Source organism: Phalacrocorax carbo, chromosome 17 (genome assembly GCF_963921805.1).
Source record: "Phalacrocorax carbo chromosome 17, bPhaCar2.1, whole genome shotgun sequence".
Lineage (NCBI taxonomy): Eukaryota > Metazoa > Chordata > Aves > Suliformes > Phalacrocoracidae > Phalacrocorax > Phalacrocorax carbo.
In genome coordinates, this window is record NC_087529.1 from 760,668 (window position 1) to 774,318 (window position 13,651).

Sequence of the window (13,651 nt, forward strand, 5' to 3'; positions counted from 1 at the left end):
TAACGCGGCCATTGCATGTAAAGGCCGAAAGGCTGCCCTTTTCCGAGGCCAGTGAAGCTGCGGGGCCTGGCGCGGGGGGGCGGGCCTGGCGCGTGGCCGCCGGAAGCGCCTCCCCTTCCCGCAGCCCTTCCGGGTCGCGCCGCGCGGCCGCTGGCGGAGCGGCCCCGCCGCCAGGCATGGCTCCCGGGGAGTTGGCGCTGGCTCTGCTGCTGTGCTGCGGGGCGCTGGGCAGCAGCCGCCCCCCGCGGGGTGAGAGCGTGGGGAGCCGCCGCCGCCGCTTTCCCCGGCCCTTCCGCCCGGGCTTGGCGCAGCGAAGCCGCCGAAACCGCTTTGCTTCTCCCGGCGCGGGTTCCCTTTCTTCTCGGTGCAGCAAACCGTTAATTTAAAGGAGCCGCCTTGCTGATATCACCTGACTGGAGCCCTTCCTTTCCCAAGAGGGACACTGAAAACGTGCCTTTAAAATATTTTAAGCTTGTTATTAAAAAAAAAAAAGCCTCCTATACAAATGCCAATCATGGTCACTCACTATATCACACCCTACCTCCAGTACACAAAGCGGCTTTCTGGCCAATAATGTATGCTGTCCTGTGCAGTCATGTTTAAAAATGAAAGTTCTTGTACTGAATTTCTTCACTTACAGCATTTGGAAAGGACGAGAGCATGGTGCAGCTGCCGGGGGGGAAGTTTCTGATGGGGTCCCGTTCCCGGGAGAAGAGGGACGAGGAGGGGCCGGCCAGGGAGGTGACTGTGGGGCCGTTTGCTATTGACAAATACCCTGTCACAAACAGGGATTTCAGGTAAGAGCAAAGTTTTGGGTCTGCTTGGCCCGCAGGGTCCCGGCGCTCGGGCAGCCGCCGGGAGGGTGTGGGTGTTTGTGCTGGGTCTTTCGGGGCTGGCTGGGCCTGAGAGCTAACGCTTGCCTGATCCAGCAGTTTCCTTTGAACAAAAAAAATGTGTCTGTCAGTAAATATATCACCTCTATGGATGTGAACTGAAGCATCTTACCAGTGTAGCTTGCAAACGTGCTTACTTTTTTCCTTTTTTTCTCTTTTTCCTTCTTTTCTTTTTCCTTCCTTCCTTCCTCCCTCCCTCTTTTCCTTTTTCCTTGCAAACATGCTTGTGGGTGTCTTTTTCTTACTAGCAGGGCTGTACTGTTTCAGATTTTGGGTTCCTATGGGTTCCATTTCCATTTATAAATACAGGACCAGTCCTCCATGTATTTTTAGAAGCCTTTGTACAGAACAGTAATAAATGCTCTGGGGGATATGCCGTTATTTGCCAGACTGAGCCCTTGTTAGTTAAAAAGAGCCGAAACACCAGTAACTGCCCAGCAACACGCAGTAATGGCAATTACTGCAACTTGGCCAACAGGGAAACAAATGGGACAGAAGCAGGGTGACATCATTCAGCAGTATGTGACTTTTTTTGCACTTGGGAGACATTTAACTAACAGTAGACATAGGTTTTAATGGCTTTAAGGGATTTTTGATCTGTGCAATTGTTACATTTTATGGAAGACCAGGGTGCAGGATGAATTTACCTGCATAGTTTTTATCTTACCTATCAGATCTGTGAACAGATGCAAATCAGGCTGGTTTTTCTGTTAAATCTATATCAGATGAACTGGAGCTGTGCTGGGGAGGAGCCAGGACTCTTCACAGATGGGGTGTCTATGTGTATGTTTTGCCTTGCTCTGAACTTGTTGCCTGTGCAGATCGCTGTGTTTGGTGGTGTGACTCTTGAAGAACTTTTACCCAGATGCCTGAGCATGTTGTATTTATGCCAGGGAGTTTGTTAGAGAAAAGAAATACAAAACAGAAGCAGAAGCGTTTGGCTGGAGCTTTGTCTTTGAGGATTTTGTATCCGAAGAGCTGAAAGAAAAAGTCACCCAAAAACTGGAGGTAAATCTAAATCCCATGGAAATGAGTTTCAGTGATCATGATGGAGATAGTATTTCTGATCACAGCCCTGTCTGGCCTCTCTGTGTTAAGTTTAAAGAAAAAAAGCAACAAAAAAGCCAGACCAAACCAAAAAAATTTGCCCTTGTTGGTATTGCTTTTCCACTGAGTAGCAGCTACCACTCAGTGCAGAGTTTGGCCGTTGTCCATGTTTTTTCTTTAGTCTTGGGTTGTTTTGCTTTTGAAACTAACAGCAGGGTTGAGCCTGGGCTGATTTACAGTGCTTCTCTGTTTACAACCCCTCCAAACACTGTCAGACTGGACTTACGAGATGCTTCAGTGAGCTGGGAGAGAGCAAATGATGTTTCAAAGTACTTTATTATCCAAACCTTAAAATAGAAAAACTAAGTGCCATGGGCTTCTTGGTCTGTTTTCACTTGTAAAAGCAGATGCCTCTACTCTGTTGGAAAGCACTATCAAAATGCCTGTGATAATCCAGCTCAAACTGCAGCATTTAACCATTTCCAGACAAACAACGCACACTGGTGTGGGACGGTGTTGGGGGGTGTTGCCAGTTCAGCTTTAATCTGATGTTTCTTTTCCCAGTCTGCCCCTTGGTGGCTGCCCGTCGAGAAGGCTTTTTGGCGACAGGTGAGTAAAAACCCGATGTAGTGAGTCCTGTCCATGCTGGGAGTGTGCCCGTGTTAGCATGTGCTGAACCTTACCGACCAAAAATGGGGAAAAAAATAGCACCTCTGGTTGCTGCACGTTCCCTGCCTTGGTCTGTTCTGTCCTTTATTCCCTTTTTAATTGAAAAGTTTATAAAATCAATTAAAATCTGATGCAATTCTTCCCAGCCCTCAGGTCCTGGCTCCAGCATAAAGGACAGGCTGGATTACCCAGTGCTGCATGTGAGCTGGAATGACGCGCAGGTGTTCTGTGCCTGGAAAGGGAAGAGGCTCCCAGCAGAGGAGGAGTGGGAATATGCTGCCAGGGGAGGACTGGAGCGTATGTACCACAAGCTCTGACCTTTTTCCAGACTGAGGCATCGAGTAATGTTATTTCTACCTGATCTAAAGCTCCATCCAGGGATGTTTTCAGAGGTGAATCTGGGGGGCTGAACCACCTCTTTTGGCCTGGGAGTCATATTAATAATAATATAGGAAGAAGTGGCTTATCTATGGTCTTAATGTATCTTCCTAAACAAAGCACTCCTGCCAGCTAAAAATACTATTTCTTGGGTTTGGGGCAAGGAGTGACCCACCTGCCCCCACGCATTGATGTGCCATAAAGCAGCTGCTGGCATCGCTGGGGAGCCATGGGACTCCCTGGCGTGAGCAGTGGTTTGTAAATGGGAAGCTGTTGCTGATTCCAGTCTCTCCTTGCCTCCTTGGTAGTGTCTGTAGGGATTAGACTGACAAGCCCCGTTCATGTAACCCTCTCAGTGTCCCGAGCTGAGCAGAAAAGGACAGTCGTGAAAGCCTGGTTAAAAACAGGCAAATGCAGAGGCTGGAGTGACACGGGGTAATGGGTGTCTCTTCCTCTTTGGCAGAGAGGGTGTATCCCTGGGGAAACAAGTTTCAGCCGAACCGTACAAATCTGTGGCAGGTAAGATCCTAAAAATCATCCCACCTACGCTGAGCTCTTCTGAGGGTGGAGTTTAACTTGACTGCAGAGCGCGTCCGACTGGCTGAGCAGGCTGCGTGGTCCCAGGAAGCAACGCAGGCTTACCTGCAGGGTACCAAAATTCAGCTCCTGGTAGGTTGTCTGAAATGCCCTTAGAGAGAGCAGAGTCAACCCAGCTTCTCTGGGAAACCAGGGCCTCAATGCTTCCGAAGATTCATACATAAATTTGTTCGAAAGGGGGATTGTCTTGGGAGAACTTTAGATGGTTGATCTTCTCTCTCAGCCAGAAATGTTGCATGGAGTTAATTGGCATCGGAGAGTCCTTTCTGTTATTTAAGTGTAATGCAGTCCTGTGAAGAGCAGGACTTTGTAGCATCTCCATGTTGTCTTTCTTCCCACAGGGTGATTTTCCGCGGGTCGACACGGCTGAAGACGGTTATCACGGTGTCTCGCCAGTGGCAGCATTCCCTCCTCAGAATAGCTATGGTATGGAGCAGTCACCCCCAGCCGTGTTTTGGGGATTTTAATTAGTCATCAGTTATTTTGCGTTTCCATGTGATTTACCTGAAAATCCCAAGCGTGTTGTTTTGAGGGCAGTGGATGCCATGCCCTCACGCAGGTGGGAAACAGTGAGGCACATTTAAATGAGAGATTTGTTGAAGGTGGAGTTGTAAATGGGCCAGTTTGCAATACAGTAAAGAGCTTCTTGTTCCCAGTCTCACCATTAAACCACACTCTTGCAGTGATGCTTTGAATGTTGTGCCCCCCTCATATACACCAAGGGGCTTTTGCAGCCCTTGCAAATGTGCTCTCCTAATCCTGATGCAAAACCATCCATGTCTCAGGGCTCTATGACCTGCTGGGAAACACCTGGGAGTGGACCGCATCAGAGTACCTGACTCCGGGGCTCTCATCGAGGCAGCGCGCTCAGAAGATGCAGGTCCTGAGAGGTGCCTCATGGATTGACACTGCAGACGGGTCTGCAAACCATAAAGCTCGTGTTACTACCAGGTAGGTCTGGGCAATGCCCAGGTGCTGTTTCACAGTGATTTCTTCTGGCATGGTTTTATTTGGAAGGGGGGTTTATTATAAAAAATATTTGTTTGTTCCTACTCAATTTTTCTGAGAAGCAGTTAGGAAAATATACTACAAATACTGCTAAAAATTTTCCTGCTATAAATACATCCCTAATTGCTTCTCAAAACATGTATTTTCCATCAAGTATGGAAAAGCATCAAAATGCTTTTCTTGAAGTTATTCAAGGGAAGTGGAAGATGCTTCTAGTCTGCAATAGAGGGTCACATTAAAAGGGTGTAAGAGTTAACTGGGAACGATGCCTAACTTTGGGTCTCTCTCCTCCCATGAGGATGGGGAACACGCCAGACTCGGCCTCTGACAACCTCAGCTTCCGCTGTGCTGCTGACATCCCGCCTGTCACAGCTAAGAAAAGCCAGACCAAAGCCAGACCTGAGCTCTGACAAGGTCGCTCGGGAAAACCTGAAGGCATTTTCTCCTGTGGAGATGAACAATGAGCTCCAGCGGTCACTTTCATCAATACAGTTTTAAAAATTAAAAATAAATACTTTCAGCTAAAACTCCTTTATGCACTGGAACATCTGGGCATGAGCAGTGATTGGGAAGGGCAGGCAGGGCGTTTTCTCTTTAATGTCCTCTTGGTGTGGTAATACTACAGCTCTCCTTTCAGTGTCTGTTTTAAACAAGCGGAGGGGTGTGTGCGTGTGTGACCAGGTCAGAGCTGCTCTGACGTCCAGCCCCAGCCAGAGCGAGCGAACACCAGTGGCCCCTGCTATGGCTGCTGGCATGGGACTGCCATGAGCGGCGGTTGCAGGCAGGGAGCGATGGGGGCACGTCCCTGAAAGGGTGACTTGTACATCAGTCCCCATCTCTTTAGGAAATCCCAACTTTGTACCAGCCTCCAAGCCTTCCCAGAAGTGAACAAGGTACCCTTATTGATCCTTAAGCAGCAGCAAAACCATGTGTGTGCTCGTTTCTAAGTGCATAAATGATGCAAACCGGTGACCCACCTCTCCCGGGTGTTATAGCCAGCCTAAGTGCTACAAATCAGCTGTGCACAAGCTCTGCCGCCAAAGCCCCAAGCGCAGGGGTGGGCGAGGACACCCCTGTGGGCACTGATCAACCCTCCTCCTCCAGCTATGACTGCCCCAAAAGGGTCCTGCTCCAGGGCTGATCTGAGCCTTCCCCAAGCAGATCTCCTGCTCCAAGCACATCAGGAGCTGCAGCTGATTACAGCAGTATTAGAGGCAGCTTCTTCAGACCCATTCCTTCCAGTGGGATATACCCTGGGGACAAATCGCAGCTGTCTGCTGGGTTTGCACTTGCACCTGACCTGAGGCCAGCTGTATCTCTTAAGAAAAAATGAAAGAAATCACGGGTTGGTTTTCAAGGATTTTACTTGCCTTAACTCTGAGCAAATTCATTGGATTATGCAGTGGCAATCAGAACAGCCCTTCCTCAGCTGCCAAGGTCAGCAAAATGGCCTTGCAGGTGTTCTCGAAGAGGGCGGCTCTGTTCTGTGCCTCCCCCTTCTTCACCCAGTGCCGGTAGGTCCTGAAGGCACAGGCGTCGATCAGCTTGCGGATGGGCTTCAGGGCATAGGGGTCCCGCACCACCAGCTCCCTGGTGACTGACTTCACTTGCCGGTACTGGTAGTAAATACGGACCGATGCCAGGACAGTCAGGCAGATCACCTGCAGCACAGGGGAACAGGCTGGAATTTGTGGCCAGTCCTACAATGGGACTGGATTGGCCCCAACGCATCCCCCATGGCTGCTGTTCGTGTGTGTGTGTGTGAGGTATCCATCCAGGTCCAGAGGGAACGCGGCTCCTGGCACATGTATTCAGTCCCACATGAGCGGTACACGTTTTTTCCAAGTGTGCCCTTAATGTCAAGACTGTGGGTCAGTTCTAAGTGTGTCAACTAATGCCACTTCAGGTACCTCTGAGCTGCCCTAATGGCTGGCTAGAGGGAAGGGAAAGGATTCCTCTGTTTTGTCAACATTTGCATCATTTGATGCACCCATGTGATGTCAGGCTCATTGATTTCCCCTTAGAAGTGATTTTTTTTTTTTAATCATTTGCAGGGGAGGCAGGCTTTTCCCTTTTCTTACTTAATCCTCTTCTGTGAAAAAGCCCTTAGGAAGCACCAGAAAGTAGCAAAATAGTGCTTGGAGAAGGGTCTCTACCCAGGCTGCCACATCCTACCAAAGCCCAGGTCCATCAGCCTTCCTGAACTCCCAGCTCAGCTGGTAAACCTATCCCACCACTCGGCCCCTGCAGCTCCCAGGCTCAGGCTCGGGGCGCTGAGACCCCCCCATACCCAACTCACCTTGAATTTCCGGAAGGGGCTGAAGTGCCGGACCTCCTCCACGTCATACTGCTGGAAGAAGGGGTGGGCCAGCGCCTCGCCAGCCGTGTACCGCTGCCGCGGGTCCACCACCAGGAACCGTGAGATCTGCACGAGGGCGCTGGATCAACCTGAGGTACCCCAGGGGTCTGCAAACACTCCTCCCCAAAGGTTTTCCCATCCCCAAGCACCTACCAGGTCCTTGACGGTGTCCGAGCGGTCATCCCACTCTGGGGAGCCGAACTGGTAGTCCCCATTCATGATCATCCGCAGCATCAGCATCTGCTTGCGGTGCCAGAAGGGAGGCGAGCCAGCCAGCAAGGTGTACATGATCACCCCAGTGCTCCACCTGCAGGCAGCCCAGTGGGACCCTCCAGCCCTGGCCAGGACACTGGGGGTCCCCAGCCAGATCTGCGTCCCAAGGGTGGCTTGGTGCCTCCCCCTAACTGGGACACGCTACATGCTGCGCTTTGCCACCCTGGCAAACCAGGACGCTGCCTTTCTTGGTGTGTGATGAGGGAGGCTGAGCTCACTGCTGAGGCTCGTTAGCCCTGATGGGTGATCAGGAACAGGGGCCATGCTGCTGCTGGGAGGTGCTTGGGGTTTTTGAGTTGAGTTGATATGGACCTGCTCTCCTAGATGCTGAAGTAAGAAGCTGTGAGTTGGAGGTGTTTGCTTTTCTTCTTTTTTCTTGGTTTTTTTTAGGGGAGGGAGAGGATATAGGAGGATGGGATCCAGTGGTGCCAGCGAGGCTGGATGCTCTGGGGCTGTCTCAGTACAGGTTGGGGTGCGTAACTCATCCTGGCATGGGGCTTAATGGAGACATTTAAACTGAAAAGGGGCTGAAATGCCCTGGTGTGTCTCAAGTGGGTGGTTACAACTCTGACCACTGCAGACCTGAGCCTGAAGCCATCAGAAATAGTGGCAAAGCTCCTGCAGGGCTCAGACTGGGCTCTAATGGGCTTTCCTGAGCTGGCTGCTCTCTTGGGGGCTGCCTCAGGCTTGTGTCTCTCTATGTGGTGTGATTAAAAAGCCCTGGGTCTTGGATTCCAGCATAAGTTGATTTTTTATGAGCAGAAAGTGTTGCTTTCCCCCCTCCCTGATGGGGCAAAGCAGGGAGACGGGCTTGTCCCCAGGCTGCTTCTCCCCCAGCTCTCTGCCAGAGCCCCTGGGTCACCAGGAAAGCCCCTCATGGTGTTTTTCAGTGCATAATTTATCCTCCTAAATGCTCAAATTGGTTCCCATCTGCACAATTCTTGCTGCGCCTCAAACCATGCACGGTTTGGGAGCAGCCCAAGGGGTGAGGCAGGAAGGCAGGTGTTTCACTCACATGTCAACCTCCTTCCCATAGCCTTGGTGCTCGTCGTCCATGGAGCACTGCAGGATCTCAGGGGCCAGGTAGCCAGGCGTGCCGCAGATTTCTGCAAAGATGGGGTAGAGCATCCCCCCTGAGCCACCCAGGAGGGTTTATGCTATCCCCACCCACTCCCAAGCAGTCAATGAGGGGGTCTGGATCACAGGTGGGGTCCTTGCAGTGATGGTGCTTGCAGGGGGTAGCTGCAACTTGTGTGTGCCTTGCTGGTGAATTTTCTTGGTGGATTATATTGGCTAAAGTGTGAGTGAAGCGTGCAATAGGGATGCCAGTGTTGGGGGACACCCATTGTTGGGTTATGTGGCTCTTCACGGGGTAGGAGTGGGAAAAAAACCTTAATCTTGGGCAGTAAAGGGATGAGGTAATATGGGTCAACCGCAGGGGAAAAAAGCAGAAAGAATAGGAAGGTTTTCCTCATGGACAGCAACTCCTTCATGGCAAGGAGCGAGGTGTGGAGGCTGTGCCACAGGTAGAGCCAAGCTTGTGCATGAGGAGGAGGGCACCCCATGCCAACAGGCACCACGTTGCACCCGTGGCAATGAGACTGTGCCCAAGGTGGGGCTGGAGAGACTCCACTGACTCCCCATTGGCATTGCAGCAACAGGATGGCCAGGGGCCAGTCTGGCATCGCCCCCGCCTCGCCATCCTCCTACCTTTTAGCTTCTCGTTCTCACGCAGCTGACAGGAGAAGCCGAAGTCTGTCAGCTTAATGTTCATGTCGTCATCCAAGAGGATGTTCTCTGGCTTCAGGTCCCGGTGGACAATGTTGATGGAGTGGAGGTACTGGATCACTTCCAGCAGCGCACGCATGATCTTCCTGGGGATGGGTGACAGCACCTCTTCTAGCTTGAACATCCACCAGCAGCGTGCTCCCAGGGATGGGGACAGGGACTGCACAGCTCAGCCCCCATGCCTGAGTGCAGGGCCACAGCCCGGGGTGCTGTTCTGCCCAGGGATGCTGTGCTGGCCGCAAGGCTGCTCTTCAAACACACACTCTGGTTTTGCAACATGATTTTCAGCCATCTGCATCTGGCCTTACCTGGTCTCCTTCTCGCTCAAGGTGACTTTCTCAGTGAGGTAGTCGAAGAGCTCCCCTCTCTTCATCCTGTGCGTGGGAGGGAAAACAGAGGCAGGCAGTGGCTGAGCAGCAAGCGCAAACTGGCCCCAAGCCCTTAGGGAGGATCGCCCAGGGGTTGCTGCCCCTTAACAGCCCCAGGGCACCCACTGCATAAAATGACAAGCCAACTTCTTAATAAAAAGGGGTAAAGATGCCTCTATATTGCTGTAAGAGGAGGAAAGCCTGCCACCGGAGAGGACGGGTTTCAGATGGGGCAGGCTCGGGGCTCTCCTGTTGCCATCCACCACACTGTCCTGGTGTCAGGAGTCGTGGCATCATGCACAGCCTGGTCCCGCTGGGCATATAAATAACGTGCAGGGATGCATGATGGCTCCCACCAAAGGTTATGGGGAAACCTGAGCAGTGCTGAGCCACTGACAGAGGCAAAACACTGCTGGCAGTAAGGCTGCAATGAGCTGGCTCGCAGCAATCAAGGCTCATTTCTACTTTAAGCAAGAAGTGGTCATGCCCATTTTGCCTTGTTTGGGCCATAAAAAGCTGGGGCAAACGTTGGCTGGTGGCCATCTGCAGAGTAGGAACGGGCTTTGGGAGATGGTGCTGGGGTGACAGGCAAGCTGGTACTTACAGGTCAAACACCAAGAAAAAGAAGGTACTGGATTCGTAGCTGTCCTTCAGCTGGACTGAAATAAAACACGGGGGCTGTGAGGACACTGTATAGCACGTTCCTGTCCATGAATGGACTAAAAATTGCTGAGCTAATTGCTAATAGAATTAATGAGGAATTGATCTTCACTAGTGTTTTGTCTGGGAGACAACCCGTGCAGTGTGGCTGCTGCTGGCGTGAGTGCAGAAGTGGAGCAGACTATGTTCTAAGCAGGTGCCCTGCATCATGTTAGGACCATCAGAGGCCTGACTCTCCAGGAATTTCACCACAAAAACCCTTCCTGGGGACACCTTGAAGAATAAATGGGACAGAAAACCCACTTGGCCTGATGCTCAGAGCCTAACTTACTGACGTTGGGGTGGCCTGAGACTTTCCGCAGAATGTCGATCTCTTTAGCGGTGGCTTCTCGCAGTTCCTGCACCTCCTTGGGGGATATGTTACCTGCCGTGATGTCAATAATCTTCACGGCATACTCCTGCCGAGTGGCTTTGTGAATGCACCGACGGACGACACTGCTCACCCCCCTGCCAGGGACAACATAGACAAGATGGGGGTTTCCATTCCTCCCCATCCAGCCCGACTTCAGAGCCGTGCCTTTGGCATCTGGGCTGGTTGGTATTTTCATGCACGAGTGGGTCTCACTCTGTCACCCTGTCCGGGTAGGACAGAAGATTTTTTGCTGACAGAAAGTGCTGCTTCATGCTATTTTTAACCCCATGCTGCTATGGGCCCTGTTCATATCATATTCCCAGGAGACGCTGTTCCTATCAGGTACTGGAGTACACGAAACAACAGTTCACCAAAAACAAGCTTTACCTGCCCAAAACCTCCTTTGGCTCATATTTTTCATAAAACTCCTTGGATGAGTTCCAGTCCGGTAGGTCCTCTTCCTTGGTCATCTCTGGCTCCTGTCTGGTGGCACTCTGGGCTTGTCTGCCAGTGGAAAGGGGCTGCAAGGCAAAAGAGCAAGAATGGGAACTTGCTACACCTGGGGCAGGGACCCTCAATCCCATCTGGAGGAGAAAACATTGAGGAGGAAGGAGGAGGAGGATGATCCGGGACCACAGACCAAAGGGTTTATTTTGCTGCTGGAAAAGCAAAGCTTTGTGCTAGGAGCCTGTGGCGATCCCACTGAGAACAGGAGCAATCCCACTGGATCCCCTGTAGCCTGGCTGTCCCCGGGGGCAGGAGCAGCCTGGCTGGGGCCAAGGCTTTGGTAACACTGCAGCACCTCAAAACCTCATCCCTTCCTGCAGGGCACCCACATCCAGCTCACAGGGCATTGTCCTCCAGCTCCTACCATGTGCTGAGGGCTCTGCCGCACTTCTGGTTCCTCCCACCTGGGAAAGCAATTTCATTAATTTTTTGAGACGCCCTCTGGGAGAGCACTGGCCGGGGAGGCAGTGGCTAAGCTGCACCCTAAGCTTGCAAAGGCACAACAGTATCAAGGCGATGCTGGCACGGCAGGTCCAAAGGCCCGCAGCAGCAGCAGCCTCCAGAAACATCATCCCATGCCGACACCATCCAAAGACCCCTGTGAAGCACTGGAATCTGCCTTGCGCGTTTTTTTTCTCTTTTTTTTTTCCTGATTATTATTAAGAAAACAGTTCTCTGGAACAGTTGGCTGAAAACAAGGAGGAAAAAATGGTGTTTAAAGTGAAGGGAAGAGGACTGAGGAGGGAAAATGGGTGGAGAGGGTCAGTGAAGCTGCGCGGGGGACTTGGTGGGTCAGGGTGCAGGCAGGGGACTGGGTCTCCAGGGTTAGTAAGTGCTGTGGGGTCAGCAGGGCTGAGCCAGCCTGAGAACAGTGGCTGAGTGGGCTTCCTTGGCCACATGCGTACAGCTGCCAGCAGCCTCCAAAACTCCTGAAAGGCTTTGCCCCATTTCTTTTTTCCTGTGTTTGGTTTTGTGATTGGTTTTTGTGGGTTTTTTCTGGGGATTGGGTGGTGAGGTTTTTTGGGGGGGGGGTGGTGTTTTTGATATGTGCTGCCATTGCTGGAGGAAGAGCAGTGTGACAGTGTTCTGACAGAGGAGGGAAAAGTAACCAATAGTCTGATCCTTAATTTTCACCAATATTTCCCTTTAAGACCTAGGAACTGGACATCCTCAGCTGAAATCCCCACTGTCTCGGTCCAGCTGTTCCGCAAACGTACAGAGACCGAGCAGCTAGTGTAGAAAGCAGCTCTTATAAACCTGGGAAGCAAAACTGTCATTTTGGGGTGACAGCTGGCTGCTGGGGGAGAGCAGGTGGGTAGGAGAGCCCCGATACTACGGGTTTTTCGCTGCCCTTCTCTCCGAGGTGGCAATTACACTGCCAGGATGCTGCCTGGCAGGTTTGCATCTCTAAGTACATTTAAATCTTATCGAAGTGATCTGTCCTGACCTGGTTGTAAGGACTGATGGTGTTCTAGGTGTCTGTCTGCTGCTGCTGCCGGGAGGGATGTCTAACGAGGGCCGGAGCATTTCTAAAGAGGAATGAGTTTGACTTAAATCCTAAAATTTTACCTGCTGGAGATAGTGGGCAATGCCAAACCAAGTCAGGGCCAAAATTATAAATGAGAGGCAGGATCAGGGAGTAGGGAAAAGTAAGTATCTCCGAGGTGGGGAAGAACCAACAACTTTGATTTTTTTGTTGAAGCTGAAAATCCAAGTCCTGGGGGTTGGTGCTGTGGGAAGGGCCGGAAGCTGGGGAGCATCTGCGGGGTGCTGCCAGAAGCCCGGGGTCTGCGTGCCACCTTTGGGGAGGAAAGAGGCCAGGAGTTTGTTTAAAACATCCAGATATTATATGAGCAGCTGGCACAGGGCACTAACGGGATAAGCCGGTTTTATTTTCAGGGCTGTATGGGCTCCATGGGAGTGCGGGGAGGGGGGGAGCCGGGCGGGGGGGGGGGCTTCTTTCTTGAGGCAGAGATGGAGCAACGCTGGCGGAGACGGCGCTGGCTGTCGCCACCCGGCCTGTGGCCGGACCGCTGCCGGGTTTAAATGTTTGCCTCGAGAAACAGTCAATAACATGCAAATATTTATTGAGATAAATCTGGGAGGCCCAGGCTAAAGTCAGCTTTTAGGCTAAAGTCAGCTTTTAGGCTAAAGTCAGCTTTTAGGCCAGCACCGGAGCCCCCACCCCCCATCCCGCGGCAGCATCCGCGGCCCCCGGCGAAGCCCACCCGCCCCGTAAGGGTGCTTCTGCACCGAAACCTCCCGCCTCGGCGAGGGCAAGCGAGCAAGGGGAGGCTGCAGGTCCCGGGGAACCAGCCCCGGCGGGCTTAGCAAATAGGAGATGATAATACTGAAAGCGAGCTTTCCGGGGTAGCTAAACCCGCACCGGCTCCGAGCTGCTCCCCGCCCCCGAAGCCCTTTTCTTCCCCAAAACGGGTTCCCGGCAGAGCGGCTGCGGCCCGCCTCACCTCGCTGCGGGCAGCCTGGCTCCGCCGCCGCCGCCGCCGCCGTCCCCGGGCCTCGGGCGGGCGAAGGGCAGCGGCCGGGGCGGGACGAGGGCGGGGGCGCTGCGGGGCCGCTCCGCTCCGCTCGCTCGGGGCCGCGCCGCTCCGCTCGGGGCCGCGCCGCTCGGGGCCGGGCCGCGCCGCTCGGGGCCGCGCCGCTCCGCTCGGGGCCGCTCCGCTCGGGGCCG

At 52.7% G+C, this 13,651-nt stretch overlaps 2 protein-coding genes across 2 annotated transcripts; one reads left to right on the forward strand and one right to left on the reverse strand.

The window, feature by feature from the left end:
- Window positions 1-117: 117 nt before the first annotated feature.
- On the forward strand, window positions 118-6,630 carry SUMF2 (sulfatase modifying factor 2). The gene is made up of 9 exons (XM_064467990.1): window positions 118-249; window positions 641-797; window positions 1,787-1,901; window positions 2,505-2,549; window positions 2,756-2,906; window positions 3,451-3,506; window positions 3,926-4,010; window positions 4,370-4,535; window positions 4,891-6,630. The coding sequence occupies exons 1-9, from the start codon at window positions 177-179 to the stop codon at window positions 5,000-5,002; spliced, it is 960 nt and encodes a 319-aa protein (XP_064324060.1). The 5' UTR covers window positions 118-176; the 3' UTR covers window positions 5,003-6,630.
- On the reverse strand, window positions 5,939-13,549 carry PHKG1 (phosphorylase kinase catalytic subunit gamma 1). Its single transcript, XM_064467992.1, has 10 exons — window positions 13,428-13,549; window positions 10,840-10,973; window positions 10,372-10,547; window positions 9,985-10,039; window positions 9,321-9,386; window positions 8,935-9,098; window positions 8,240-8,330; window positions 7,105-7,258; window positions 6,892-7,017; window positions 5,939-6,253 (listed from the first exon to the last, which is right to left on the reverse strand). Exons 2-10 carry the CDS (start codon window positions 10,920-10,922, stop codon window positions 6,002-6,004), a joined length of 1,167 nt encoding a protein of 388 aa, XP_064324062.1. The 5' UTR covers window positions 10,923-10,973; window positions 13,428-13,549; the 3' UTR covers window positions 5,939-6,001.
- Window positions 13,550-13,651: the final 102 nt, after the last annotated feature.